Genomic DNA, 27,698 nt, shown 5'->3' on the forward strand with positions numbered 1-27,698 from the left:
TTGTTGTTGTATATGGCCCAGTAATTCAAACAATGCTAACAACCAAATCACATCCAAGCAGGGAACTGAATTTGCTATAAACCACAGTACAGGAAAACAGCTCAAGGAACCCCTGTGTACTCTTATTTATTCTCAGAATGACAGTTTTTCATATGGGGGAGGAGAAAAACATCTCTCAGCACAGCACATCTATCATCTATCCACACCACCAGTGAAATAACCTCTTCCTATCTCAAAAAAAAGGCTGTGGACTTTCTCATTATTTTATTAAATTCTCTTGAAGAGATAAATTAAACAAATTTTAAATTGGTGCTTCACGGTGCTTTACTCATAGCCATGGAAATCCAAATTGTGCCCAGACAGAAATTCAGTAAGCATGTGTAATGGCATGTGATCATGTGTCAGGAGCATTTTGAAGCACTTACAAGGCTAAGTTCTTTGGATTTGGAGGAAGGAGTACTGCTGGAGGATGCAATAGACGCTGGACTAATTGGTGCATCTTTCTTCAGCAGTCGAGTCTTGTCCAAGCCATTCTCCCGTGGAGAGTGTGCTGGGCTGCCCCGGGGAGAGGAAGGATCCTAAACATCAGTAATGAGGGTTAGTATAAAAACTTCGTACTAGCCACTAGTGCTTGTCTTGAGCAGTTCTCACTTTGGAATGAAGATCTGTCATAAAACATTGACATCTTCATTCCGTCTGTAGTTGATTTAGCTGATAAAATTGTAAAATCAAGGACAATGAAAGACAACTTTCAACTTTTTTTTTTTTTCTAAAGGCAGTCTTAAAATTTGATGCCATTAACCATGAAAAATAATGCTAAAAATCTATGAATACTGAAATAGGGAAGTAAATCTCATTTGTCAGGTGACCGATTGAAAAGGTTTGAGGCACTTGACAGGCCTGATAAAGTTCACCAATGAAGTCATGGCCAGAGTGAAAGAAAACACAGACACTGTTACAAGCTGCATCCTATCTGCTGTGCTGGGATGGCTTCAAACGTCTCAAGCAGACTTTTGGTTCATACAAGAAACAAAAAGGTCCTTTGTATAAGTAAGTGTCACAGAACTGATTTGCACTATAAAGAAAGACTCCGGACTAGATTCCTTCAGGCATTTCAAGCTCCTTTATGAAGGCAAAGGCTGTAATCTTATTCATATACCAAATATGCACAGAAACGACTGAAGACAACCCTCCCCTCCCTACTGTAAGGTGCAAAACCCACTATTGTCTATACCTCATTGGAAACATCAACTACCAAGTTGTCATCACTCTTCTCAGCATCGCTGTCCTGCAATGACAAATCATTATGTGTTAAAAACATTTATTTAATATCTCAACATCTCTTAAGTACTAAGAAAAAATAAACCAATGAAATGCAAGGCTGCTCACAACTATGCAACATAGCATTTACTTTTACCAAGCTTTTTGTGATAATAAAATTATAATATTTAGGTCACCTATAGGGCTCCTCCTTAACAGTCTGTCACACATATAGCACTCTTCTCTGTTTTCACATGGGTGAACAAGGACGCAGGATGAAAATCCTCATCCAAACTGGCGCTGCACCGAGATGTGGAGCCAAGCTAGAGTGTAGATCTACCAAGTCCCAGCCTAACTAACGTGCAGTCCTCTTCATTCACCTCCCAGCTGTATTTATACTGTTAAAAACACTATCAATCCTACACACTGAAACTTTTCACCTTTCATAGATGCTAGAAGGCAAGCAGCAAGAACCAGTTAAAAATCTGACCATCAATTTTAAAATTAGTTGTGCATCAGGAATCAGGTGAAACCACACTTAAGTTTGACAATGCATAATACAGCAATTTACTCACATAACGAGCTGCTATTTCCTTCTCTTCTGTTTTCTGTTTTTTACTATCTGAAGAATAATCTGTTGAATTTCTGTGCTTTTCTGCTGTTCTGAAACTGGCTGAGGGAGATACAGAAGAGCTCTGCAGTCAGAAAAGAGATGGAGAAAACATCATCAGATGCACACTCAAAACAGTGGTTCATTTGTCACTATCCCTCAGTACAACTTAACTTGATAGTATGGTTTGGAGTTGTTCTCACAGATAGCGCTTTGGGTTTTAATCTGTGATAGCTACTCAGCAAGTGTCTGGTATTAAAAGTGCACAATACATTGCAAGATATACTGATAAAGGCTATCAGCTGACAGATCATAGATGCTATCTGCAGTGTCAATGGTATGAATGTAGAGCTGCTTTGGACTATTTAATGAATACTGCACATTGGCCTGGCTTTGGCTTGTTTCCTCTACAAATATGCAAGGTTAAATCAACACTCCCAGAAGAAGGGGATGGGTGTGTATGTGTGTATGTTTGCCCTTGTAAATCGAAAAGAACAAAGTGGCTCAAGGTAAGTCATGCTTCAGCAAACATTCGAATGAAGATTTCTAGCAAAGAAAGAAGCAAGATTCTGAACAGCCTTGCAGCAGGAAAGAACAGGGAAAAGCCCCTAAACTCATTTTATTGTGGTGCCGTTTACAATCACAGGCTGTGCCTGCAGTAGATGGAAAAACAACACAGTGGGTCAGGGAGTCTCTTGCCATACTGCAGCCCTTGCTTAGTTATGGTGATTTAAAGAGCACGCATATGGGACAGGAGAGCAAGGCAGTGAACATGTACTTCATGCATTGTCATCCAACAATTCTGCTTTATTCCTTTAAACAAGGCAGGCAACATTCATCAACCCCTACCATATTTCCAGAGCTTGGTGGAGCCTGTGTCTAGGTACACAAAAAAAGAAGCAATGAAAGATGCAAAGCTCCCTCTAGGACTCACTTTAGCAGCTTTTGGCCCTAGTTCGAGAACACATGAAAGCACTAAACTTTATCTCACACTGAAGTCAACATTTAAACATACATAAGTAAGGATGTGTTCAGGCATTTTGCAGAACCGGAGCTGACAGGAATGAAGATAAAAGTAATTCTCAGTTGAAACCCTGCTGACTGCTGCCATCTCTCTGTCCTCCTTCTATAAGGGAGTGGGAGGAAAAACAACCAAAGAGGTCCTTACTGCCAGATTTTAGATCCTCCTATTCACCCAGGAACACTGGTTTTGGCATTCTTCCTCCATGCACTATGAACAGCTGTTGCTCCACATAAAACTGTCCAGCATGGCGATTTGATTTTGGGGTTTTCTCTGCATATCTCCCTAACCAGAAATTCACAGCATCCACCAGGAACACAAACCAATAAACTAGCGTTTACATTGTGCAACTTCTGTTTCATCGCTATTACTGAATTTCTTCTTTTCCTTAACTCACTACACCACAAACTTCCGGTAAGGGTTAAGAACACTTAACAGAAGTTAAGCTGTGGTTGTTGCCCAAGTCACATGAAGGAAAACTGCTCCCTGTTGGGAGACTCGGGTCCTCCTTTCCACTTCTCTAAAATTTCCAGTTCTTGTCAACAGTAGCTCACATTAATCAATGCTGGAATTTGCAAAAATCTTCCATCTTTTTGACTGGATAACTGGTTGTTAACTACCCTCTAAGTACACCCAGCAGAAATAAAAATTTTAGAACAAAGTTAGTGCTGAACACAGCCTGTGCCTTTCCCATTTGCCTGCCTGCCCACATCTTTCTTTCTCCTCAGTGGTAGAAAACAGGTAGACAAAGATTTCCTATCTTGAGCAAATATATCTTAAAATAAGTTCCCTGATTTAGCTTTAAAGCAAATCATTAATCAACTGTTACAGTAAATGACACAATCAAAAATGTTATTTTTTGCTCTGAAGAGGCAACACATGTTAAGACATTTGGAGACAGCAGTGGCAGTAGGCATGGAAGCCATTAAAACAAAGGGCAAGCAGAAATACAACATCAAATGAACTGATGGCTTAAAAAATGTATTTGTGTACTGCAATGATAGAGTATAATATTTTGCAAAAGATTTTAATAGTATGCTCCTATTACATTTATATTCATTTACAATTTAGGAGGCAGTAGCTTGTAATGTGAATTCAATTCATTATTTCTCAACTTCACCCTACAGAAGGCAATTTGCTTTAAAACGAAGAAAAATAATCACTACTGAACTACAAATTAGAGTGGTGTCTAAAGAATTAAAGTAAACTACTGCACTTATTTAAATAGAAATATTTATTTTCATGAATTTGAAAACATATAGTTTCATTTTTCACAATCTAGTTAGCTATGTGCTATAGATATAATTTTAATCTTTGATTTCACTGCTTAATAAAGTAATAAATTAAAGCTCCCTACCAGAATGATAAAGTAGCTAATTAACACTAGGACATAAAGGATGAGCACCACATTGGGCATTGGGGCAATGCACACTGCTTAATGGTTTCATTGCTTCAAAGCTGGATCAGACCTGATACCCATATAAAAAGATCTTGCTGCGGTATCTCACCTGATGTTAGCACAAAAACACAGACAACTCAGCTACTGACAGCAGTCAGAATCTCATTTCCCAAGCTGGAATTTGGCCAGTGTACTCGGACTAACATTATTTTGCCTCAAGAGTCAATTAGTACAGAACAAATCTAAACATCCTGAATTTTAACTGTTCTGTGCCTTTCCTTGCATGAAGCCAGTCAATCAAATCCCCTGGAGTACCAGCTTCTTTTCCCTTCAACATGTAATGCATCTTTCACATAAAGATTTGTGACTCATTGGATCTCTGGTACTGGTGCCGACAGATCTAAATTTATTACTTATGCTAAGTAATAAAGACATGTAATGTAGTTAGACAAGGAGCTATGGCCTAGATTGTCGTACGGACCTAACACCTACTATTCTCAGTGTGTGTGGGACAACATTACTACCCATACTGAGTTGCCACTATTGTATGCAACAGCTTTTCCGCCTATAAACACTTGTAAGGATCTATCTTCAGTAAGAAATACTGGAATGTAACAATGACCTCCTGGTTTGCACTGACATCAGTTTCCTACATATAATCCTGTACCCATCCACACCTTGGTACCTGAGTGTGCAAGTCTACAATACTTCAAAAGAGGTCCTTATATTTGCAGACTGTGGAAGAAAACCTCCATCGAAGTGCACTGTTCGGCTGTTGGACTCTGCTCTGTTCCTTGATTAAAACATCGGTGATCTCCTAACAGCTGCCTTTAAGATGCTAGAATAGGATAGCTACTTAGAGAAATGAAGTGATTCAACATTATGACTTGGCAGGCTGTAACTTAATGGGCCAGAGTCCTCATTTTAGTAACTATTAAAATTTATAGAGAAATAAAGTCTTTTCACACTGCTGTTTTCTTCAATAAATGTGTTAATTACTAGAGAGTAGCATTTTCCTACTAACCAACATTGAGTTTGCTCACATATAATAATTAAATCAGACACAGGAAAAAATACTCTTTAGTGAAGGTAGGTTAAATTTAGCTTCTGTTTTAGCAAAACACACAATTTTTTCATATTCTGCTTAGGTAGAACATTTTTGTCCATGCTAAATACACCACAAAATGCTGTCAAAAAACCCTGAACATATACATTTATAGAAAGGCTGAGCACACTGCCTTGTTCACATAATTTGCTTAAGAAGTGGAACGGTGTGTTTCTAGTGCTGGGCCCATATTATCTTTTGCATTAGGCTGTAAAGCATGGCACATTACGCTTCAGTCTCTGTTTCGGGCAGTCCTAACTGAAAAGATCTCCCACCACATGGACCACTCAGTTTTCTTCCTGACACTGGCAGAGCACTCCTGGCACCTGTGTCACACAGGCACAAATTAAATGAACATAAAGACAGCTACATAAGCTTCTTATGCAACCATAAAATTCTCACTGGTAACAGGGCAAACATCAGCATGCTCGTTATCTATTTGAGATAAATACTACCTCGAATTGCTCAGAAAAAAAGACTATTTCACCATTTTACCCCCAAATTCCACTTGAAGTTACTTGCAGTAATATAGATGACTCACGCTGTAACATGGCAAAAAAGAAAACAACATGGTCTGATTGTGCAGCCATCCAACTGCTCTCAAATCCTGCAGGCACCAACTCCCCATATGTTAGCTCCCACAGACGAAGACCTGGCCTGAGCAGACTAACTGATAATTAAATGAAATCAGTGTTAAAAGTAATGACTAGAGATGACAGGATGAAAAGCCCTCCCACATGATAAAGCTGGTAACTCTTTAAAGCATTCATGAATATGATCACTCCCCAGCGTACCCTTACTACTACACCAAAATGATGTATTTGGAGTGCAATAATTAAAACAATAATTCCCAACAAAGCGGGAATTACAAGATAATTGACCATCCTGAAGTATTAAGCAAACTGCAGTAAAAGCCAAGGATGCTCAATGCTAAGGTCAATTACAGTATAATTATCCGAATGACATTATTGGTGTTATAAAGTCTGTTGAAAGTATAAAAGAAACTATAAAAACTGATACAACATGCATTGCAGGGAAACGACCAGGCAGTAATGCCGCTTGGTTGGCTGGTGCCCGTGTTATAGATGGACATACCAGCACTGGAGCTTGAACCCTGGCACCGTGCCAGGCTTAGGCTTGGAGCACTTAGCTCTCTAAAATAAAACCATATGCTTAAATCGGAAACGTGGAAAAAAAATTTAAAAAAAAGCAGTGTGGCAACTTCTGACACTCCAGGGATGAGACCAAGACTGGTCTGGTGAGTAATGAATAGTATGAGGTGGGACAAGTCCTGCCAGAGAGGTGACAGGACAGGGTGTAAGGAACACGTGGGCAAGAGGAACGGGCCATCCAGCACAGCCCACCGAGCCCGGGAAGAAAAACCGTAACACAGAGCTCACACACGCCAAGTCTTCTGCATGGCTCTAACTAAAAGACAACACCCATCTGTCTAAAAAAATGCATTTGTTTGCATACACCCCTAGGCACAGGTACACCACTTTTATTAAACTGAGGTAGATGGGTTTGAAATGCTGTGGGCTGCTCTACAGACACCATATGGAGTGTCTGCACAGCAGTTGTGCTCCTGAGGTCACCCACACCTACACTGCTACTACGGCTTTTTGTTGTTGTTATTACTATTACTACATGACGTTTATTGCTAGTGCTATATCCCTGTACCCATTCCAGCCTCAAGGATTTTGTGCTCTTTGCTTTAATTTTCCAACATCGCCCCTTTGCTGTCCTTAGGCAAGTGGGTTTTCCTTACCACGCCTTTCCCCAGCTGTACGCTGTCGGTCGCAATCAGGCTGGCACAGCCAGGCAGCGCAGCCCGGAGCGCATCATTCCAAATTGGCTCAGCAAAGGAGGGGAGGCTGGTAGCCAAGTATTGTTTCTACATATACCACCAGTCATGGCACACTTTTTTAATGTCCTCACCACCCTGTTTTCCAGCTTATTTTTCTACTCACCCAAATTGAAACCCAACTTCCACTCTGCCACACCATATCATTTTTTTTCCCCCTCATTTGCTGCCTTTCCCCTTTAGCTGCATTTTGAGATACTGGAGAAAATCTCAGTAATTGTTAGGGAAAAACGCTACTAACTAGCTAGCAAAGACACAGAACAAAGCCAGTTTTAGTATCACATGACCCTGTCTGAGCTAACTGGATTGAGTTTAGTAATCCAGAGTGTGATAATTATTTTTAATGCAAACTATGATTAAAATGCAAACTTTGAAGTTTTATACAGCATTTTTACCCACTAATTAACTTCACTAATTGCAAAATTAATGACGTTAATTAGTGGATAAGAGCATCATAAAACCCATCAAAGTCTAGATGTGCAGTACTGCTGCAAGAGCAATGAGACGGCCATAAAGAGGTCCAGAATAAAGAGAATGTGTAGGGTCGGCAGTTAGTCTTTGAAACACAGTGTTCTCGAATGTTTTGCATGAATAGAAGTACAGGCATGTACATACATTATGTATATGCAAGTGTAATTTCTTTAAAAACATCCGTGTAACTGTTTACACGAGTGATCTGCTTGTCCTGGTGGTACCACTGCGATATTTAATCTAAGCTAATTAAAACCATCAAATTCTAGGTGTTATAAAATGGGTGATAAAATGAACAATAAAGCACTACAGTTGTACATGTTAATTCTAGTCATGTATTTCAACATGCTTTTTATCAATTTGTGGGAAAAGCTGAGCAGGCCACACAGCAGAAGTTGGAGATACCTAGCAATTTTGACGTATAATCCTATCAGCATGTATTGTTATTTCTCTGGCTCCTCCTGATGTACAGGTGCATGGTGGTGGCAAGAAAAGCAGGTGTTTGAAGCAACGGTGAGGGCTGCTGTCTAGCCTTTCACAGATGGAGTTTTGCAATAAATCCTTTAAAATACAGCTTCTCCAGTAATCACTGGCTGAGGGACATAACACACATAAGGCCTAATGACTACTGACACTGTGAGGGTCAAAGGATGGAGAGAACTGATGCAGCTTAAGTACAAGCAGTGAAGCAATAGAGGAGCACAGCTGTGAGGCAAAAAGGAAAGACAGGTTTAGGTTAAAGTATATCTTAGCACAGGCACATGAAGGTAGTGAAATCAAGGAGTGTGGCAAGAATAACAAGCACCCTTTGGTAAGCAAAACAGTTTGAACAAAGGACCTGGTTTCAGCAGGGAACAAAAGAAAAAGAAACAGATGGGCAGCAAAAGGAGTTAAACACTTCTGATAGGTTTACAGAAGCTTGAAAGTTCACAGATTACATTTACCATCAAGTCTGCTCTCATCCGCATCTGCTAACTCGTAAATATTTAACTTAATTGATGGTAACACAACCCAGGCATTGTCAAACATCCTCCTCTTTAACCCACAGAGCAATTCACCTGATCCATTGTCCATTCACCACCCCCGTGCTTCAATCTCCTCCCCTTTGAACAGACCCCAAACTAAGACCACATGCTTCAGCACACAGCAGAGCAGGTAATTTGAACAGAGTGAAAAAATTTGCAAGAAGGTGTTAAGTCACAAATTGCAACTGGCATACACAATACATCGGACGAGCCTCAGAGCACATGCAGGCTGCAAAGGAATCCTGTCCCTAATGATCCCAGAAAAGATAGGCACTCCCGGATAACAACAGCTTAAATGTGGAAATGCTACCAGACAGGGAAAACCTTGCTGCTGCCGTTTTAGAAAATAAATGCCAAAATCCAGGACAAATGTGCATGTTGATCATCACAGCACGCAAACCCCTAAATGTTACTTTAGCCAAAATCGGACAACTGAAAGGGAGGGCTTGAAGGCCTCAGAATCAGAGTGATTCAGAAGGACTGAGGCTAAATAAAATCGTCTTTGGAAATCTGAGGAACAGAGCGGTATCAAGCAAAAGCAGAACTACAGCTCTCCTCAAATATTTATCCGGGGTTCCAGTTACTGATCTTTCATGCTACTTCCTTCGGCAGAGACCTGAAACAGTTTGAGCGGCTCTAGCAAAACAGAAACAGAGAGGAGGGTATTGAGAGTTAACCAGGGAGAAAGAACGAGGGAGAGCATGCAATCACAGCATAAGAGAAAAAGCTCAACCAGCCAGAGCATTCAATGCAGCAATTTAATTGTGGGCTCACCACCAGGGAGTGGGGCAAGCCACCAGCCTGCATTATGGGCTTTGACTCAGCGGCGTGCCATGGCACACGGAAAAGCAGCGGCGCTCCGTGAGCCTTCTTCAAAAGATGATGATGGACACACACAGAAAATTCCCAACATCCAACGTATCTCCAGAATATTAACACTAATTACATTTTCATAGCGGCTGAATTTAAACAGAGCGCACAAGGTAATTCGATTAGTTTTTAGCATAGTAAGAAAACACTAAAGAGGGAATGTTTTATGATAGCCATTAAAGGCCTGTGTCAGTATGCTTTATACTTTGTTAAAAAATATCTGTAAGAATCACAAAATCCCTCTGAAGAATAACCGGCTTTTGCTTAGAGCCCTCTTTTCAGACTGAGTACCACAGTAAAACTGTTATCCTTTCACTTTGCACAGTGATTAAAATGGACTGTGCGGCACTGAGCCAAGCTGAACGCAAACACTTTCCTGCAGTGGCTCAAGCCACAGGGGTTATAAAAATCTCGTCAGTACCAGCAACAGAGGTTAGGAGGTAAAAAATACACACACCTACGCCTCCCAGATTTTCCATGTTAAAGTAATAATGATCAGGCTTTAAGCATTGCCTTCTGCGGGGATAGCTAAGTGGATTCGGTTTTCATGTGACAGGTCCTAACAACTTTCTCCAGGGATTTACATTCCCTATGTAATTCTTCATTTTGACCAGAAGGATATAACATAGCACTAACTAGCCTGTTTTTGGTCGCTTTAAAACCACAAAGATCATGTCTGAAGACAGTCCCAGGAGACACTCCATTTAGCTGCTTTCAGTTAGGTACTGTGCCCCAGTGCCGCACATTTTTAGTTTTCGTTACATCTCACATAGGCAATATTCATGGCAAAGGCATCAGTTTTGAGTTTTCACATTTCTGTTCCCTTCCAAACTATCCATATGTATCAACCCTTCAGGGAAAAACACTTTCATTTTCTTTCCTTCTGCCTGTTTGTCTCTAAAGGATTTTATAGTTGCTTTGCTGCAGCGATGACCCAGGAGACGATAAGAAAACAAAGCAAATTATTGTTTTAACTGAATAATTCACGGATAGAGCTGATGATCTCTTTCTACACTTTCTGACTTATTCCCTCCCTTCCCCCCATTTTTAGTCCTATTTGTTCCTGACTTGATCAGTGGAAAAGTGATGGGAAAAGAGGTAGTTTTCAGGAGACTACCATGATTACAAAAAGCACCCTAAAATTCAATAGAAGAATTCATTCCACATCCTCACTGCTTCAATAAGCACAAGCATGTTCACATGTTTTTCTCAGGTATTAACTAAGAGACTGGCAATTCACTCATCTCTTCCCCTGTCAGATTTTGTGTGGCTTCTGAAGACTCAATGTATTTTATCCTTTCCCAGTACCCTACATGCTTTAGGGACCCAGTGCCACTGCTAAGCACCCAGTGAAAAGAGAATTCATTATCCAACCAGTCTCTTAATTGGGCAGGTGGATAAAACATGGTTGGGTGTTATTAAATACTTGCAAATTCCAGTGCATGCTGATTCTGAAGCAAAACATTATCTCAACCATCTATAAAAATATCTTCCAGAGTGAAATCTTTGAGCTCTATTGTCTTCCTCTCTGCCCAAATAACATCCAAGCCTATTATATCTGCCTCTCCTCATCTACACTCACTCATGTTCCCAAGACCCTTGTTCAGGAAATTATCCCATTTCCTATTCAGGAAAGCACTCGAGCAGATGCCAGATTTGAGGCACACACTTTGATCTCAGGAAAGTCACAAGGCAGATAAAGAAATCAGAGGAAGGTACATATGTACTGAACTTCAGATGCCTACTGCATACTACCCTGAATCTGGACCTCAGCCTGCTGCAAAAATAATTGTCCCCAGTCTCATTCTTCAAATCGACAACTCTAGTAAGTGGAATGGATGCAGGAGTGGTGGGAACACAGATCCTGCAGTCAGCCTTAAAGCAGTTACATCAGTATATAATAGCACATCGTATGTACAACACCTACTTTGAAGAATGAAAAAATAAAACACATAGTAATTTCTGCCAGATTTTTAGATGCATTACAACTCCCGAACATCCTAGAGCTTTGCCAAGAGAAGCAGCAGTAGCTTTTACTTTTCCGGGCCTTTCATTATTTATATTAGACAGGTCACGCTGTTAATTTTTTAAACGTTAAAAGCACAATCAAATAGTAACTTCAGGCTAGCTGGAAATGTTTTGATGTCAGCAATGAGCAGCCAATACATTTTTAATTCAGGCTAGAGGAGAGGAAAAGCAAAAATCTCCCTATTGTACTCCCCCTACACTCTGCCAAGTAGTTAAGTGTGATAACTGGCATGCACATACATGACCTTCTGTTCTATTCAAATGAGTTATCTTAGATAATTTGTGAAGACTGTTCCCTCTCACTTAAGTACTTCATAATACGATCCATCTTTCCCCTTGCTTTTGTTAAAGGAAGACTACAGTAATCCCCCTAAAACAGCATTCTGGCAAATGCTCCTAAATTATGTAATTCACTAGGTTCAACTCTACTGTTACAATCATTTTCAAGGAAGACGGGTATAATACATTATCATTATAGCTATACAATCCTGAGTTGAATTTTCCTTGGCTGAATTCCTAACACTTTAATGCTGAAATTGATCTGTTTTAAAAACATCATGTGAAAGGTTTTTTAAATACCACACATGCTCAAGCTCTTTATTTTAAATGATTTAGAAATGAGCTGGTGGAAACAGGAGACAGAAAAAAAAAAAAAAAGTCTTATGTTCTCTAATCTAGCATTAAGTACATTTTAAAGAACAACAGGCATGTTTCCAAACAAACTATTGCAGTGTAGAAATTACCCAGCAGGGATGGAGATAACAATACCTATGGTGTGGGTTTAGACTTGAGAAGAAGTTGACATTTCATCAAGGTTGTCTAGGAAACCATTTTTAAAATTTATTTATAAAACAAAATGAAAGATGTTTATTTCCATTTGGGATGCCTCTAGAGAAGCTGGCAAATAACAAGTTTATTAAAATGACAAGTTCAAGGTACTTTTCTTGTTGACGGTAAATAACCTCCCTGTGAGCCAATTAAGAGTGTGGAGATCAAAGGCCGAAGCAGCACTATAAAAGCAGGAGCTACAGGGTTAAGAGAAAGCCTCCCAAAGCTTCTTCAATATGGAAAATTTCCTCTAGCTACCTGTAGTCCTCTGGTGCAACAGCAAACACAGGCATTTTCAGACTTGCTCTGGAGTATGTTAAAAACCAACACCCATATTTTAATACACATACAACCAAGCATCTTGATTTTGTGCACAGTTGGGAATTATTTTGGTTGTAAAGACTGATCCAGATTAGAGCGAAGCAGCTAGACAGTTAGAAAGCAAAAAAGGAGCTAGGAAGGATGCATGGGATAACTTGTAAAACAGATTTCTCAGCTGGGAAGGGTTATTAAATCCCAAATTGCAGCCATTTGTCAGTGCATTTCTTCTCCTTACTAGCTGCCAGGACCACGACTGTTCAAGGCAGTAGTCAGAATAGCTACCAAAGTGTTTCCTAATGCAAGGCTTGACTAATGCCATGATCTCTGCACACACCATTTTCAAATTTGACATCAATGTAGGGCATGCTTGTCCTGATGAGCGAGTGGAGACTCTACATAGTAAACACAAAGCACTGCCAGCAAGTCTCTAGCTTGAATTTAAGAGGCTGAGTTGTAAGTCACACCACTGTTTACTAACCAACATCAGGGCTGCTGGAGCAAGAGCAGGCTCTGTCTCCTTGCTACGTCACCTTGCTTACCCTCGGTAATGAGCAAAATCCTGCCCTAAGACAGAGAATTTTAAGGAGGTCTTCATTACTGCCCCCTGCTATGATGGAGACAGATTCTGAACCTGCCCAGTCCGTCCCGCTCCGTTTCACTCTCGTTCCCTGCCCCTTATATTTCAGGGTGGGAGATGCAGGAAAGGCTTTCAGCTTTTGTTGTGACTGGTAAGACCATCAGACTGCTCATTGCGCGTAGACTTCAGTTCTGACAGTAAATGTAAATTTCCATTTAAAGACACCTAGGGCACCAGATGGAGCCCTTACAGTGAGAAAGTATAACAAGCTCTTTCACAGCAGGCACAATTGTATCCGGAGCTCCAGCCTGCAGATGGAAATCCTTCTTCCCTGCCTACACACTCTCCCCACAGGGCACTTTCACCACTGACAAAAATCGCAATCCCATACCACCTCTGGGGCTGCTCCCTCTGCAGCAGCACCAGAGGAAGTCTGGGGGTGTCCTCCAGCTGTGCACCTTGCTAGCTGACAGGGGAGCACTGTGCGGACAATCCTGATCCACGGCTGAATGATGTTGCTCCATGCATGGAAGGCGACAGAGCCCTGCGAGCTTGGGTGTGGGACAGTGATATAATGGGGAACAGCTCAGGAGCAGTGCTGGGCTTTCAGAGTCATGCTGCTGTTGGTAGTGTGCCACCAAAAGGGGTTAGCACGAGCCCCAGGGTCTCAGCAGTGTGCTTCATGGTGTGGTGTATGTACACTTTGTGACATTAGTCCAGGGGGGACATTGCACCTGTGTGTCCCCTGCTGTGACTCTCCCAACAGTGCCGTGGGCTCCTGCTGTCCCTGCTACATCTACAAGCCCGTGGGGTATTGAAGGACACCTTCCGCACACAAAAGCAATGCAATCAAACCCCAAGGAAGGGGGAATACTCACCCAAAGCTTCTGTTCTGAAAATCATAATGCAATTAGGTAGCCAACTGAAATAGGAATTAGCCCAAGAGGATTGAGCGGGCAAACTAGCCCACACAAGCTACCACCAGAAAGAAGCATGCATGCACTTGCCATGAATAGGACTCAGACCCACAGAGAGGTTTTAAAAGGAAAAATTAAGTAAAGGGGGATCACAAGGTAATGCTGATGCTTGCGTAAAAAACTAAAACTGGGAAGGATGGAAAACTGTGTTTATATTTGGGAAATCTAGGTTCAGTAGTCTGCTCTTTTGTCTCATCTTGTGAAGTCAATTAAGCCTCTTCATGCCTCAGTTCATTATCTATAGCATAGGGATAATCTCAGAAGCCTAGAGAGCATGTCTTTCCCTTACAGGGTTGTTGTGAGGATTAATGTATTGAAGATTTGGAGGTACTCCAGTATCACAGGGATGGATCCACTAAATATCCTAGACTGAAATGGAAAAATAAGGGAGGAGGAAAAAAGAGGGGAAAAAAAATAAAAATCAGTCTTCCTTGTATCAGCAAAAGCACAACTAGACAACTAGAGCAATCCAACTACTGTAACAGAGTGCCTAACCTAAACTCCAGAAACTAATACGTCTACAAATAATAACTTTAGCCCATATTTAGTTTGCATAAATATGCATCGCAGAGACATAGGAAATGTAAAAGAGGAAACACTTCTGCATTGTATGTAAGACTGCCATCAGCTACACTCAGGAGAACCTAAAACCACTACATCTGAGATGTAAGTAACTTAATACTCTGAACAAAATTTCAGGAAGAAAACACTGCTGGTGGTTGTTGTTGTTTTTCAAATTACCCATGGGTAACAGAATTAACCAGGAAATGTGCTATCTGCAAGCTTGTCTTGGAAATTATTTTTCTCGAATTAACCTTATGTATTTGAAACGTGAACAAAGCCAAAACTGCAGCTGCCTAATAAGCTCAAACCTGTACTTCAGAATGTGTAAGGCCCTCTCAAAAACAGCCAGATGTCAGATAAACCTCCCTGATTTCAAGAATGCAGAGCCAGTCTTCCTATTGTCATTCCTTTTACTATAACCCATCAAGTAGACAATCCTTTATTGCTTCGTGCTATGCAGAGTGTTTGCACTTACAGCACTCCATAAATAAGAAAAACAAACAAGGTGTGTGCTTATCTGATTAAAATCCAATGTAAATTATATGCAAAATAGGTGCAGCCCACTGGCTCATGGCAAGTTGCCAGTAAAGACCTTCTGTGCTGAAGGTTGCGCACCACTGATTTAGGACATCATCTCTCTGTCATACTTCTGTTTCATTATTTTACAGTTTCCTGTGCTACATTACTGAATGCTCTTTCCTATCTCCACTCTTACTCCTATTTCGCCAGTTTAGCACTCCATTTCTATCTGACACCAGACTATGCAAAAGAAACTTGCACCATGATGCATAATCTCTCTGCAATTTGGGCGAGCCCAGTTTGATCTCAGCCTATGTAGTACGCCACTCCTCTCTCCTCTTGGTCCTGTAATCATTCAAAACTACTGTTACTCCAATGCAAATCATTTCCAGAAGCACTTTCCTGCTTCCAGGTCATTAGAGAACAGACACAGGTCTCGGCTTCCTGAAACTCGTGCCTCCTCCTGGTAAAGCACAGCTTGGGGCCCTTCCTACAGGTCTGCAAGCAAAGCAGATTAGCCTAAAGAGCTAACTCTGTATGACTGAGTACAGGGGAAAGTGCATTTCACGTGAAATCATAAAACCATTCAAGCTTGATTAAAAAGCATCCGAGCAATGCCACAGAACATTCACAAGTTACGTTTTCTGAATTCTCACACAATTTAGATGATCCAAAAGTGGATTTCCTAAATGTTGTGCAAACATGATTATGGAATATATTTGTTTTGATTGGGCTTTAAGTCCCTGCTTTTCAGAGATTTCTCATTTTTCCTTCATTCAAGGTTGAAATTTGCTATGAGAATTTCTTTAGCTCCCTGTAGAATTGTTCGGGGTATTCCCCAAAGAAGGAGACAAAAAGAATTTGGGATTCATCATGCATAAGCTGATATTTACAGTAACACCAATCCCAGTACATGTTTGCTGGAAATAGCTTGATATTTCTTCACTTTCTTTTAATATTTGTAGGATTAATAACAAATTCAGGCCCTGATCCCACAGTATTTAACATCTGGGGAAAATGCTTCTTGCTGATGTCCACAGGGCTGTGGTTTGGCACAACAAACATGCTGCATGTTACAAGAAATCTTAGCAATGGCAGCAGTAAAAGGCGATTTCTTCCTTATCTCTTTTTGTGCTGCCCTTCTTTTCTTATTGTGAAGAGACTAGAGCAGCAATATGGCAACCATAACAAAGGGGAATAAAGAAAACACTCATGGATGATTGTCCATAAACACCAGAATTACCTTGCTACTATGGCGTTTGATTTTAGGACAACTTGAAGCTGCATGAAAGCAGGCAACAAAAAATACGTGCATGTGACAACTTTGGTGCCCCAAAACCCTGTGGGCACCTCAGATACCAACAGACACACATGCTACAGCAGAGGCAAGGAAAACATTTGTGTACCTTCAGACAGCAATAGGAAACTGTGTCTTATTCTTTCATCATAGTGGTGTCTTCACCCCATGAACTCTATTTGCCACTTGCCAGTTGGCCTGCACAACACTCTGAGGTTGGTTGCTACAAGAAAACTATAGCCAGGGTAACAAATACGATGCATCTCTCCTGCCAAGTGGTAGGACCTTTCAGATCACACACTAACTTCCTCCATAACCAACCAAGGTAACCATATTTCATAATGCATTAAATGCATTAAGGGTCCCAAGTGAACAATGCTCAGGCACAAAACTCAAGAGCCAGAGACGGCTAGAACAAACAAACTTTCAGTTCCTCCAGGGCCAAAACTGCCATTTCAGCGAAGATATCCTAATGCAAGTCTATTCTTCTGGCTCTATTCTCCGACAACCCTCAAGACAGACTTGAAAAGAAAGGACAGCTGGCAAGAAAGAAGTAGTGACAAAACTGTGAGTCAGATAGAGGTAAAAAGGTTAGTCTCCGGGAGCCAGAAACCACAAGGACAGGCATCTTAGACATGTATTTTTAAATGCTTTCTTTCTCTCTCCTTCTTCTCTTGCTGAAAGACTAAATGCAAAATGAAATCATCTTACAGAAGGACAGCCGCTTCCCCCTGTGCTCAATCATTCCGGTCACACTATGTTGTCCAGTAACCTGCATTGATAATTCCTCATGAATAAAATGCCAACATTATCATCTACAGCTATGTTGTTGACATGCTTTTGCTATTTCACTAAAAATATCATTAATTTTCTGGCTTCACAACAGCTGAGCTACTCCCCATTTGAATATACAAAAGAGTATTTTGTTTAAACCAAATTAAAAGCGTTCCAGTAAATGACTTCAATTTTTCTGGCTATACCACTTAGTGTATACTGTTCTATTTAATCCTCTCTTTTCTCAACTCTACCCCTTCTACCTCCCCCTCCTTTTCTTCTATGTTTTTTTTTTTTTTCCTCCCCTTCCCTTTTTATACTTAATCCTTTCATGCCAGGAACTGGATTTACCCAGCAAGACAGCCACAGTCAGAAAGAGCCTCAAAAACGTGGTGCCAAAGAGTTAAGGCAATGGTAAAATTGCCTTTGCTCTGTTTTTTTTCACCTATGTTTGCCAAAACATGTTTAGCAGTAAGGAAAGGAAGGGAAAGGGGAGGGGGAAGCACACAAACGCTGAACACACCTTCCATTTCCCATCCAGATAAGTGTCGACATTCCCCATTTCAGTCAGAATGAAAACCACCGTTACTGCCAAGCCCTCCTGGCATCTCACCACTTTATTTGTTCCCATTTGTATCTAATGCTTTTGTCAACAGTTCAACAAAAGTCAAAGCAAACAACCCACTACAAACACTGGGGGTAACAGCAACAAGCATGAATCCTTCACAATTATCCAGCCCAGCTGCTCAGTGCCTGTCCAGGCTGCTTTCATTTACAACAGTGTCAACAAAAGGCTGAAACCCAACAACTAGGTGGGTCAATACTACCACAGTAACCCTCCGGAGAAGGAAATGCTTTTCTCCTGCTTTACTGCTTCAGCAAACATGCAGAATAATTCAGTTAGATAGACAAGTGCTTGCCTAATCATTTGTTGTCTGAATTATTCAAGGCTCCCCCATAAACTACTAAGCGACGGCTCTTCAAATATTTCTGAGGAACCACCAGATGTCCGACGGGGAGAAAAGGAAACGTTAGGCAAATTCTGACACAACAGAGGACAATGGTAACCTATGATCCTGGAAAGCGTTAATGTTCAGAAGATTAACGCCTTCCTACGCCCTGCTTCTGGTGTCACCGTATAGAGAGCAAAAAGCTTTTAACACACAAGCGCTAGGCACACATCGGTCTACTAGCTACTTGATCTTTATACAGCACAATCAAGGCTGCTGCCTACGATTTTTCTTCCTCTTTTTTTTCATGCGAGTTGTAAAAGGGTTCTCTCCAGAGAATATGTAAAATGTGGATAGAAATAAGCACAGTAGTTAGTCAGGTGGATGCAGAGAGGAAATATTCATTTATTCCCACATCTCTCTCTCCCTCTGCTCGCCCTCATGCTCATTTGATCTCTTCCTAATCACCCACTTTAGTGTTTCTTTCTCTGCAGCCACAAGTCAAATCTTCATGTGCTTTTCTCCAGAGGTTTCAGGAGGGTTCATGTTTACGCAGTGCAAACTAGTCATACAGCACAGAACCATGTGCTAAGCATTACATGTTTTACTTCAGGTACCACTTTAGTGTGGGAAACCACCACCTCCAGATGTCTGCTGCCTTGTTTTTGTTGGCTTTTGTCACAACAATATCACTTCACCAACATAATGTTTTTAAACTTTAAGTAAACTTTAAAAAAATGAGCAAATTAGATAGCAAGTGGTGCTTGTTTTGATTTAATCTCACTATTGGCAAGAACAAGCCTAGATATGAACAAATGTTTTTCCTAAGACCACTTTACATACACATCACAGTGCAGTGTTGGACAGATACATATCTTGAGCCAGAACACAATATCAAATACACTTATAAATATTTTATTTTTGACATCTACAGTAGCAGTTGTGTCTGCTGAATAACTAGTATTTCAGAAATAATCCCTGGCAGTTTCAAGACTTAGCAAAATAGTAAGAAAAATTCTGTCTGTATGTCAAATTAAAGTGCGAATTTTTGTTTTTATAATTAGAATCTGTAACATATTTTGTTTGTAAAACAAGTGGGTTTCCAGTGACTGCACTGTAGCCATCTCTGGAGTTCTGTGTTGTCGACATAAAGAGCCTTCTTCAATCAAAGTTTTCTTCCTCTTTCCCTCCAAAACAATTATGAAACACTTGTCTACTAAGTAGCCACTGCTCTGTCACTTTGTGATGGTATTTAGCCCTACTCGGTGGGAAACTTCAGATAAATTTACTACTATACACCAAGTTATTGCTATTTGCAATGCTAAGTTTGTTTATCAGTATTTGCAGAATTGTTACGGTCATTAGCAGTATTTGCAAATTGGTTTAGGGTCCATGGAGACCAAAGGCACAACAGAGAGGTACTATAGCACAGAAAACATTTGATATCAAAAGGGTTGCAACTTGCGCAGATTAACTGGGAAAAACCTGCACAGTCTGATGCTACTCTAATAAGAACAGGGAAGAGAAACACCACCACACAAAAATGTCTAATTTCCCTCATCCCCTGGAGCAACAAGAAGGGTCCAAAAATGGCACCTCCAGCCTTAGCCCTGGCTGGAGGCAACACAGTTACCAGAAAACCTTCATGAAGCACACAAAGAGTCCTACAGAAGGTCTGCTAAATACTTAATTGCTTTCAAATACCTGCAGTGTGATATAAAGCTTTTAGGTCACCGACGTGGTGAGCATACAGTGCTTTTCATAAAGGCACCAAACTGATCCTAGACAGGCTGCCTTTATACTGAAAGCAGGATGCCTTTGCCAGTCTAATGGCAATTATGCATCCTGACAGGGCACTTGGAAAGATATCGTACTTCAAGGGAATGGCAGAAAAAGGGTTTCTCTCACCCCACAAGGTTTACTGTAATTGATTTTAAAGGGATTATTTTAAAATTATTCAGACATTGAATTCCTCTCATATTTTGCAGTATGGGACAGCAAAGCTCATTACAAAATATTTGCAGGTCATCGCAAGAAACTAGTTTCTCGAAGCAGGGGAGGAAAAGCAAAACATTCATTTCCTCAAGGGCTAAAATAAATTGCAGTTTGGTATTTCTAAAAGAAATAGAGAGGTGGGACAAAAATACAGCATCAACAGGTATGCTTTCAGCAATATATCAGGGAGATACAAGAAATATAAGCATACAGCTATAATTACTACAAGCCAAATACAATGATTTCCTAACGCCTGGTGTTGTTATATCACAAGGCAAAGCTCCATGTTATTTAGGTCAGCACTGGCTTTTCAACTCAATGCAAGCAATGATTTCTATATAGTTTGGCCACTTTCTTATTAAAATGAAATGAGCTAAGGACTCAGAAATACGTTGGTGAAGCTGCCAAGTTTTGTGCTGTGTATGGTCTGTGCCAAACTCATACCACACACCCCGGCAGTCAAACCTTCTTCTGGGGATAGCTGCAACCACGAGACCCCTCTCCAGGCCCTTCTTCCATATGCCTGTGCTGCACCTCTGCAGTGCGCACCAGTCTGACAAAAGAGGACACCGCCAGTAAAATCCATGCCATTATTTACTTCAACCTGGCAAGATTAATATAGCCAAGAAAATACTGTATGCCCTCTCTCAAAAAATCTAGTGGCTTGAAACATGCCAGCTTCACTGCACAGAGAAGCTACAATTGACTGCTCAGACTGCAAATGGAAAAAGAACAAGCCCTGTTGAAATTTTTCCTTTCTCCCTCTCTCCGCCCCACTTACGCATAAGTACGCATTAAGGAAACTCCCACAGCTGCATTCACTGCCTCTCAAGAGGCAGAAGAACAGAGGTACAGCTGTGCCTGCTCATATTCGTATGCAAACAAGTAGCCTCCAACTGGCTGCAATACCTCACTTAAAAGCACCTCGGTACTCTTTGATAAGCTTGCAGCTCAAAAAGAAGTGATACAGAGCAATCTGCCACCCTCTTAATGCAATTAGCAGATTAAAGCCGCATTTCACTTCCAATACTTGATTAAAACACTGATTGCATCCAGCATTCGCTGACGATATGACATACACAGTGTTCCCCCTACAGTCCTCCTGGAGACTCGGTGCAGAGCAGCGGGACAAGCCCTGTGCTCGCAGCGGGCACAGCGCCCAGAGCACGAACCCTGCAGCTCCTGCCACAGCAAAGGGAAACCCACGTCTGGCACACCTGCACGGGTGCTGGTGGGATGTGAACCACCGCCGTGACGGGTCACTGCTCCAAGAGGCAGAGGAAACCATCGTCCCCCCGGTTCTACATCTCGCAAGCGCAGTTGTGGCCAGGCCGCTTGCCGCGTCGGCTATCGCGCTGCTGATTTTTGTTACATGTCTCCATTTTGTGGTGTGCACGAGACCAGCTACTCCCCGACTTCTCTTTGCACCACAATCCGGTGAGAGCGAAGCACAGGAGTGGTGAAGTCTAGTAAACTGTGGCGCAGACGCAAGCTCTTATTTCAGTTTTCCCCTCAGATTATTTTTTTCACGGCAGACTGACAAGCCCAATAACGCCTCAATTTAGGAGAATTTTTTTTTTTTTAATTCATTTCCCTGTGCAGCCAAAAGCAAGCTAACAGCATCCCTGTGACAGCGCCGTCAGGGAAGCGCTGCCAGGAGGGACCTGGCTTCATCTCCTCTGCCAGGCGCCGGGGGCATCCTTGGGGGACCCTCCAGCTCAGCTCCTGCCACTGCCAGCCAGCACAGCCCCGTCGATGCCAAGGGAAGAACAAACTAAAAAAGATTAATTCGCAGATGTTCATGCATTTCACACACAGGGTGCCCTGTGGTCCGTTGCCAGGGCAACGGGAGACCACCGGCGCGCACTTTATTGGCTTTATGAAGTGCGTCTCAGGGGCTATAGTCCGAGAAATGCTGCATGATAATCGTCAGGCTTTTCAGAAGCCTTGTTTTGTGTTTATCCACATTTAACCCTCTGAGTGTTATTAAGAGCATCACTATGCATGTCTGGCGCATCGAGGAAAGTGGAGATGGGGAGGGGGGAACACGCACACAGTCTCTGCTTCCAGCCTAGAGACCCTGGAAAACAAGTCCTCGGCACCTGCTCCTGCCTGCCCAGCGTTGAAGTTTTCACCCACAGGCCACAGGTAAGCTGGTCCCTGGGCTGTGGTAGTGCAGGGCTGAGCACAGAGGGGTCTGGGAACAAAACCAGCAGAGGCAAGTTCAAAGGTGGCAAAACTGTCACATCAGACTAACAGACTACTGATGGCAGGCACAACATGCTTTCTCACTAAAGAAGGAAGGGAATAAAAAAAAAGTCCCACCAACTTTGTAGACACATTACAAGAAAAAACATGCTCTCATATTGAATCCCAACATGTGACACCAGCAAGCCAGCCATGCCAAAACCTTGACCGCAGCCCCTCCAAAGCTGCGGTCCCTGTGTAAAAGGAAAATCCTGTGTCCAGGCAACGCTCGGTGTCGCAGTGCCACAGGCTACAACATCATCTATAAATTCACACAAATGAGCCGGAGCAATAAGCCACCCAGGACTCAGCTGCTCCACCTCCCCCATCACCCGCTTCCCATCCTCTCCTGGATCCAGGCTGGCACTGGGCATCTCCTCTGGCTGTCCTCTCACCGGCTGAGGCTGCGCTGGGGATGGAGGGACGGGGGTTAAAATCACAAATGCCACAACGCCCACAGCAAGCTGCCACCGACAGCAAGCGCTAATCCAGGGGCAGAGGAGAGGGAGAAAGCAAGGGTGGCAGAGGGGATCAATAGAAGGAACAGCTTACATTCAGGCTCGCAGGAGAAAGAGCACGCAGAGACAATCATTTCCTGGGAAAAGCTAAAGCCTAACGAGAATTTACTCTGCCTCCTTTATTCAGACAACTAACCCTTTTGTGGCAGGGGCTTCCTGAGTGACAGGAACCCAGGGCCCCTTAATAGGATTTCCATATTATTTCCAACACCTGCCTAGAAGTTATTTGTTTACATTGAAGGAGGCGAGGTTCTCAAATCAGACATCTGCTTCTGGTTCAGGCATATCTTAGGAAACCATCTAGAAAGAAGCTTTGTTGCTATGGAGACATTTTTATTTTCTTCCTTTAGTTGGCTGAAAAACATTAGCATTTCCAATTTTTTGTTCTTCAAAAGGCCAAATGTCGCTCAAGAAAACACAGAACTTTTCAAATTGCTATGCAGAATAGGGTAATCAAGCTTTAGATATTTGATTAATTATTCAACTCAATTAGAGCTGTACCAGAGAGAGGCGGGAGACACGGTGCAACCTTCCCTCAAATTCCCCTCAATGGCCAATTCCTGCTGGCCGGCCTAATTGCTTCTTCCCTCAAAGCACAGCTAAAACTTTGTAATTCATGATGCACTCAACAATCTTGCATAACAACTTGGGAATCAGTCAGACTACTCATTTCCTTCGACTTCTTCTAAAATCAACCTAAGAGACTGACAACACTTCGACTAAGAATATGGTTCTTTCCCAGTGCCAGGGAAAAGAGAGGAAGAGTGGTACAAATACAAATATTAAGCTACTACTAGCCTTCAGTGACTTTAGCTAGAAGACAGAAATTTCCAACTCATGTCTCATCCATGTCATTGATTTCAGAAGGTAATCTGTCCTCCTTCCCTCCCTTTAGCAGATCCTCAGCATGCCCAAGGAATCCACTGATTTGCATAAAAATAAGGGATGTTTCAAGTTACTTTGGATCTAAGGGTTTTAAAGACTACTCAAAATCAAAACCGAAAGTGCTCAATATAACCAAAACAGGTATCACAGTGCCAACGGAAATCTATAAGACAAAAAGCAGCCATCTAGTTTGTGTCCCACTTTGACAAAAATTGATAAGTATTGTTTATTTTCTCCCATTCCTTTGACTAACACCTATTTAACCCGGCCTGCAAATGTGTTCTTCATTCCAGACATGTTCATCATGAGTAAACTGGTGTAAGCCATCAATGACAGAATCCAAGGTATGATTTTAGTTGTACACTTACAATGAGGAGAACTTCAAAAGAGATAATAAACAAATTCATTCCCTCCCTTTACTTTTTTCCCCTAGCTATTACACTGTCAAAGCCTTTGCACTGGAGAAGACCTTTCCACCCACCTCCTCACCCCAGCAAACTTCCTCTTCCTACTCAACAATGTGAAGTCATAATCCTGTGCTATCAACATCACAGTCGGTTGCCATGGAAATAATTAGACATGACTGCTCAGGTTAGAAATTACAGCCCGTGTAAGTGTTTGCCTCCGGGTGAAGAGAGCATCTGGAGAAAGAACATTTGAGTTACCCTAAATCACAAAGTGGCAAAATAAAGTTTGCCAGTGAGAAGCACTGCACAAGTCTGTCCAAATGTGGGTACGTCACCAAATAACAGTCACCCTGTGGTAACTGGCAAAAGAGTGCAAAGTAAGAGGCCAGCATACAAGCAGGGACAGGAGTTGGAGTCAATGATCTTTGTGGGTCCCTTCCAATTCCGGACATTCTATGATTCTATGAATACACAAAAGTGAGAAAAAAAAATATTGGGTAAAGCAGAGGCAGCTCATTCTTTGATAGCAGGGTATGAGCTGTTTCCTTCATACAAATACTCTACACATTAAAATTCCCAGATAACTTCATTAAAAAGGCAAATGATGTGACACTGAATGAAAGAAATGTAAAACTCAGCGGCGGGGGGTGGGGAGGGCGAGTTACAAAAGAAATAAAAAACACACTTGGGAGATACACCTGAGGCTTAGTTTTGTGTTCTAAACGTCTGTTATAATCCACAGGGCTTGAATGACATGCTACAAGTCTAGCCATTAAAAGGTTAAGAAAAAAAAGCAGTGCCAAAAATCAGCTCCATAAGATAGACTGAGACAACAAACAGGACCTTGCTAATTAATATTTGTTCTGCTTCAGCAGACAGTTACTGGACGAGACTGCAACAAACAAGCATGTCTCACCCAATCACATCATTAATCCACTCACGTTCACCACCTGAGGACCAGCTATGCCCCATAGATATTTATTCATCTGTTCCACAAACAAACAATTACAACACGTTTTCTGGAATTAGGGCACCTGTTACATTCGGCACAGCTTACACGCCCAGAGGCAGATATCAATTAATACTGAAAAAATTAATGTATCACAAGCTAACAGAAGTTATTCATATTTTGATAATGCTAGCCCTAAAACATCCCAAAAGACCAAAAACACAGATCTTGTAGAGCAAAGTTCAGTTCAGATATGCTCACCTTAAAACTACTGATTACAGAAAGCAGAATACACGCAATGCCTTGTTTTGTTTCTGAATGGAGCAAAGCCTGAGCAGATTCTGTGACATGAGTGTGAAACGTTTGGATCTTAACAAGTCTGTGAAGTGCTTTTTCAGCTGAATGGTATTAAAGTGGCAAAATAACAAAATGATCAGGAAATAAATTCTGTAAATTTCTTTAGGCGTGTACCAGATAACTGTGTTTCTTTGACTTGTTAAATACATACCGAACACAAAGACACTTGGCGGGATGCTCACCACTAGAGGAAGTCTCATTTAAAAGAAACCTGACAATTAAGACAAAGTACATCCTGGCAGTTTACATGATGTTCCTCTACCATCAGATGAACAAAGTCTGAGCAATGTCATTACATTTGGTAATATCCAAAAGACTTACAATATATGTTGGATGTTTTGACTTCAAACTGCCTTGTTCTTTCCAGCAGCATTACACTCATATTTTTTTAAAATATCAAATTACAGCTGCAGGAGTAAGCAGCTTAATCTTACTTACATACTAAATGAACAGAGGTCTAAACACTTAAGAGTGGCTAACAGCTCAAGAAGCTAAATTGAGAAGCACTGGAGCACCTGCCACCACAAATGTAAATGGAATGTGGGAATTGCACCCATCCACTTCCCTTGCATCTGCTACACATGTAATTATTAGCCTTCACACAGATTAAGGCAAAAGTAATCTTAATGCTAAACCCACTTAAATTTGCCCTGACAGACTCCTCCTAGTTCAATAGCAGGTTGGACAGAAGTTCACCCCCAACCCACGTTTGATAAGTTATTTCAGATCCTTTCATTTAAAACTTTTTTTTTTTCTTTTTCCCCAGAGGAATCTCAAACAAACTATTTTATTCCTGCCACAAGACTGCAACTTTCAATTATTGGAACTTGTTACTGCTGAAACAGTAACCTCCAGCATCAAAATGAACAGAGTCTCCACTGCATTGCCAAGTCTTACTATGGGCGTGGTCTCTGCCCCAAATAATTTACAATTCAGGTGGAAAAAAAAAAAAAAAGGCAACACACCACATGAGTATAAAGAACAACTGATGTGGTAAAAAGTTACACAAGTTGGATCCGGTGCATGAAGCAGTGATTCAGGAGACTCTCAGATCCTTGAGCAACCTGCTCAGGGACACCCTGGATACCTCCAGCAGACCCACAACCCAGCCAGCATCTGGGGTCTCCTTCACTCCAGCTGCCGCAGCGAGAGCCGCAGGGAGAGACTGCAAGCACTAGACAACGTTCTGCCAGGTGGTGCTTTTGCACACAAAATGCTTCCTTGGCTTCCTCACAGGGTATGTTTTACGAAGGGACTTTGTTAGGCACCAGAGAAACTTTTGCCACGTTTGTCCCAGAGACAGTACCAAGGCTGAGAAGAACAACATGCCTCCTGCATCAGCAGTTCTTGCAGGAGGTGGAAAAATCCTTGCAGAGTGCAATTAGCAAGCAAGAATCCACTGCAAAATAATCCTTTTTTTTTTTTTTTAAAAAAAAAAAAAAAAGAGGTTTTACTGCTTTGAGAAGGGAACATGCCAAGTCCTCTGCGAAAAGCTGCTCGGTTAACTGCAGAGCTGTTTGTTTGTCTCTCTGTCTAAACACATTATATTCCCTCAGAGCCCTTAAGCCACGGCTGCACTTTGAGCGCAGCCCTGGCACTTGCCACCCTTGCCTTCCCTTTGTCTGCGCCACAGCCTTGCTGCCGCACAAAGAGCGCTCCCCTGACCCAGTTTACTGTGTCTAGAGTTTTCCCACACTTTCGAACTTTGCAAAAGATTGAGAGGACTGAATCCAACATGAAATCAAAGAGGTCCCAAAGCTGCCCTTCTCTACGGAGCTTGCTTTGCTGATGCTGATCTATTATTTAGGAATAGCTCCTGGACAATCTCGCGTTATCTGGAAGGTGACTACTCCGTCTCAGCAGTGAACTGCTCAGTCCAG

General features: G+C 41.7%; 1 protein-coding gene across 2 annotated transcripts in view; it reads right to left on the reverse strand.

Annotated features, from left to right (window-relative positions):
- Positions 1-27,698, reverse strand: part of LOC136001306 (transducin-like enhancer protein 4) — a 97,654-nt gene that overhangs the window by 11,977 nt on the left and 57,979 nt on the right. For both annotated transcript variants that reach the window (XM_065655450.1, XM_065655448.1), the window contains exons 9-11: positions 1,836-1,955; positions 1,235-1,288; positions 426-578 (exon numbers count right to left, since the gene is read on the reverse strand). In XM_065655450.1, the coding sequence (XP_065511522.1) occupies positions 426-578; positions 1,235-1,288; positions 1,836-1,955 (327 nt within the window). The remainder of the gene's footprint in view (positions 1-425; positions 579-1,234; positions 1,289-1,835; positions 1,956-27,698) is intronic.

Source organism: Caloenas nicobarica, chromosome Z, assembly GCF_036013445.1.
Source record: "Caloenas nicobarica isolate bCalNic1 chromosome Z, bCalNic1.hap1, whole genome shotgun sequence".
Taxonomy (NCBI): Eukaryota; Metazoa; Chordata; class Aves; order Columbiformes; family Columbidae; genus Caloenas; species Caloenas nicobarica.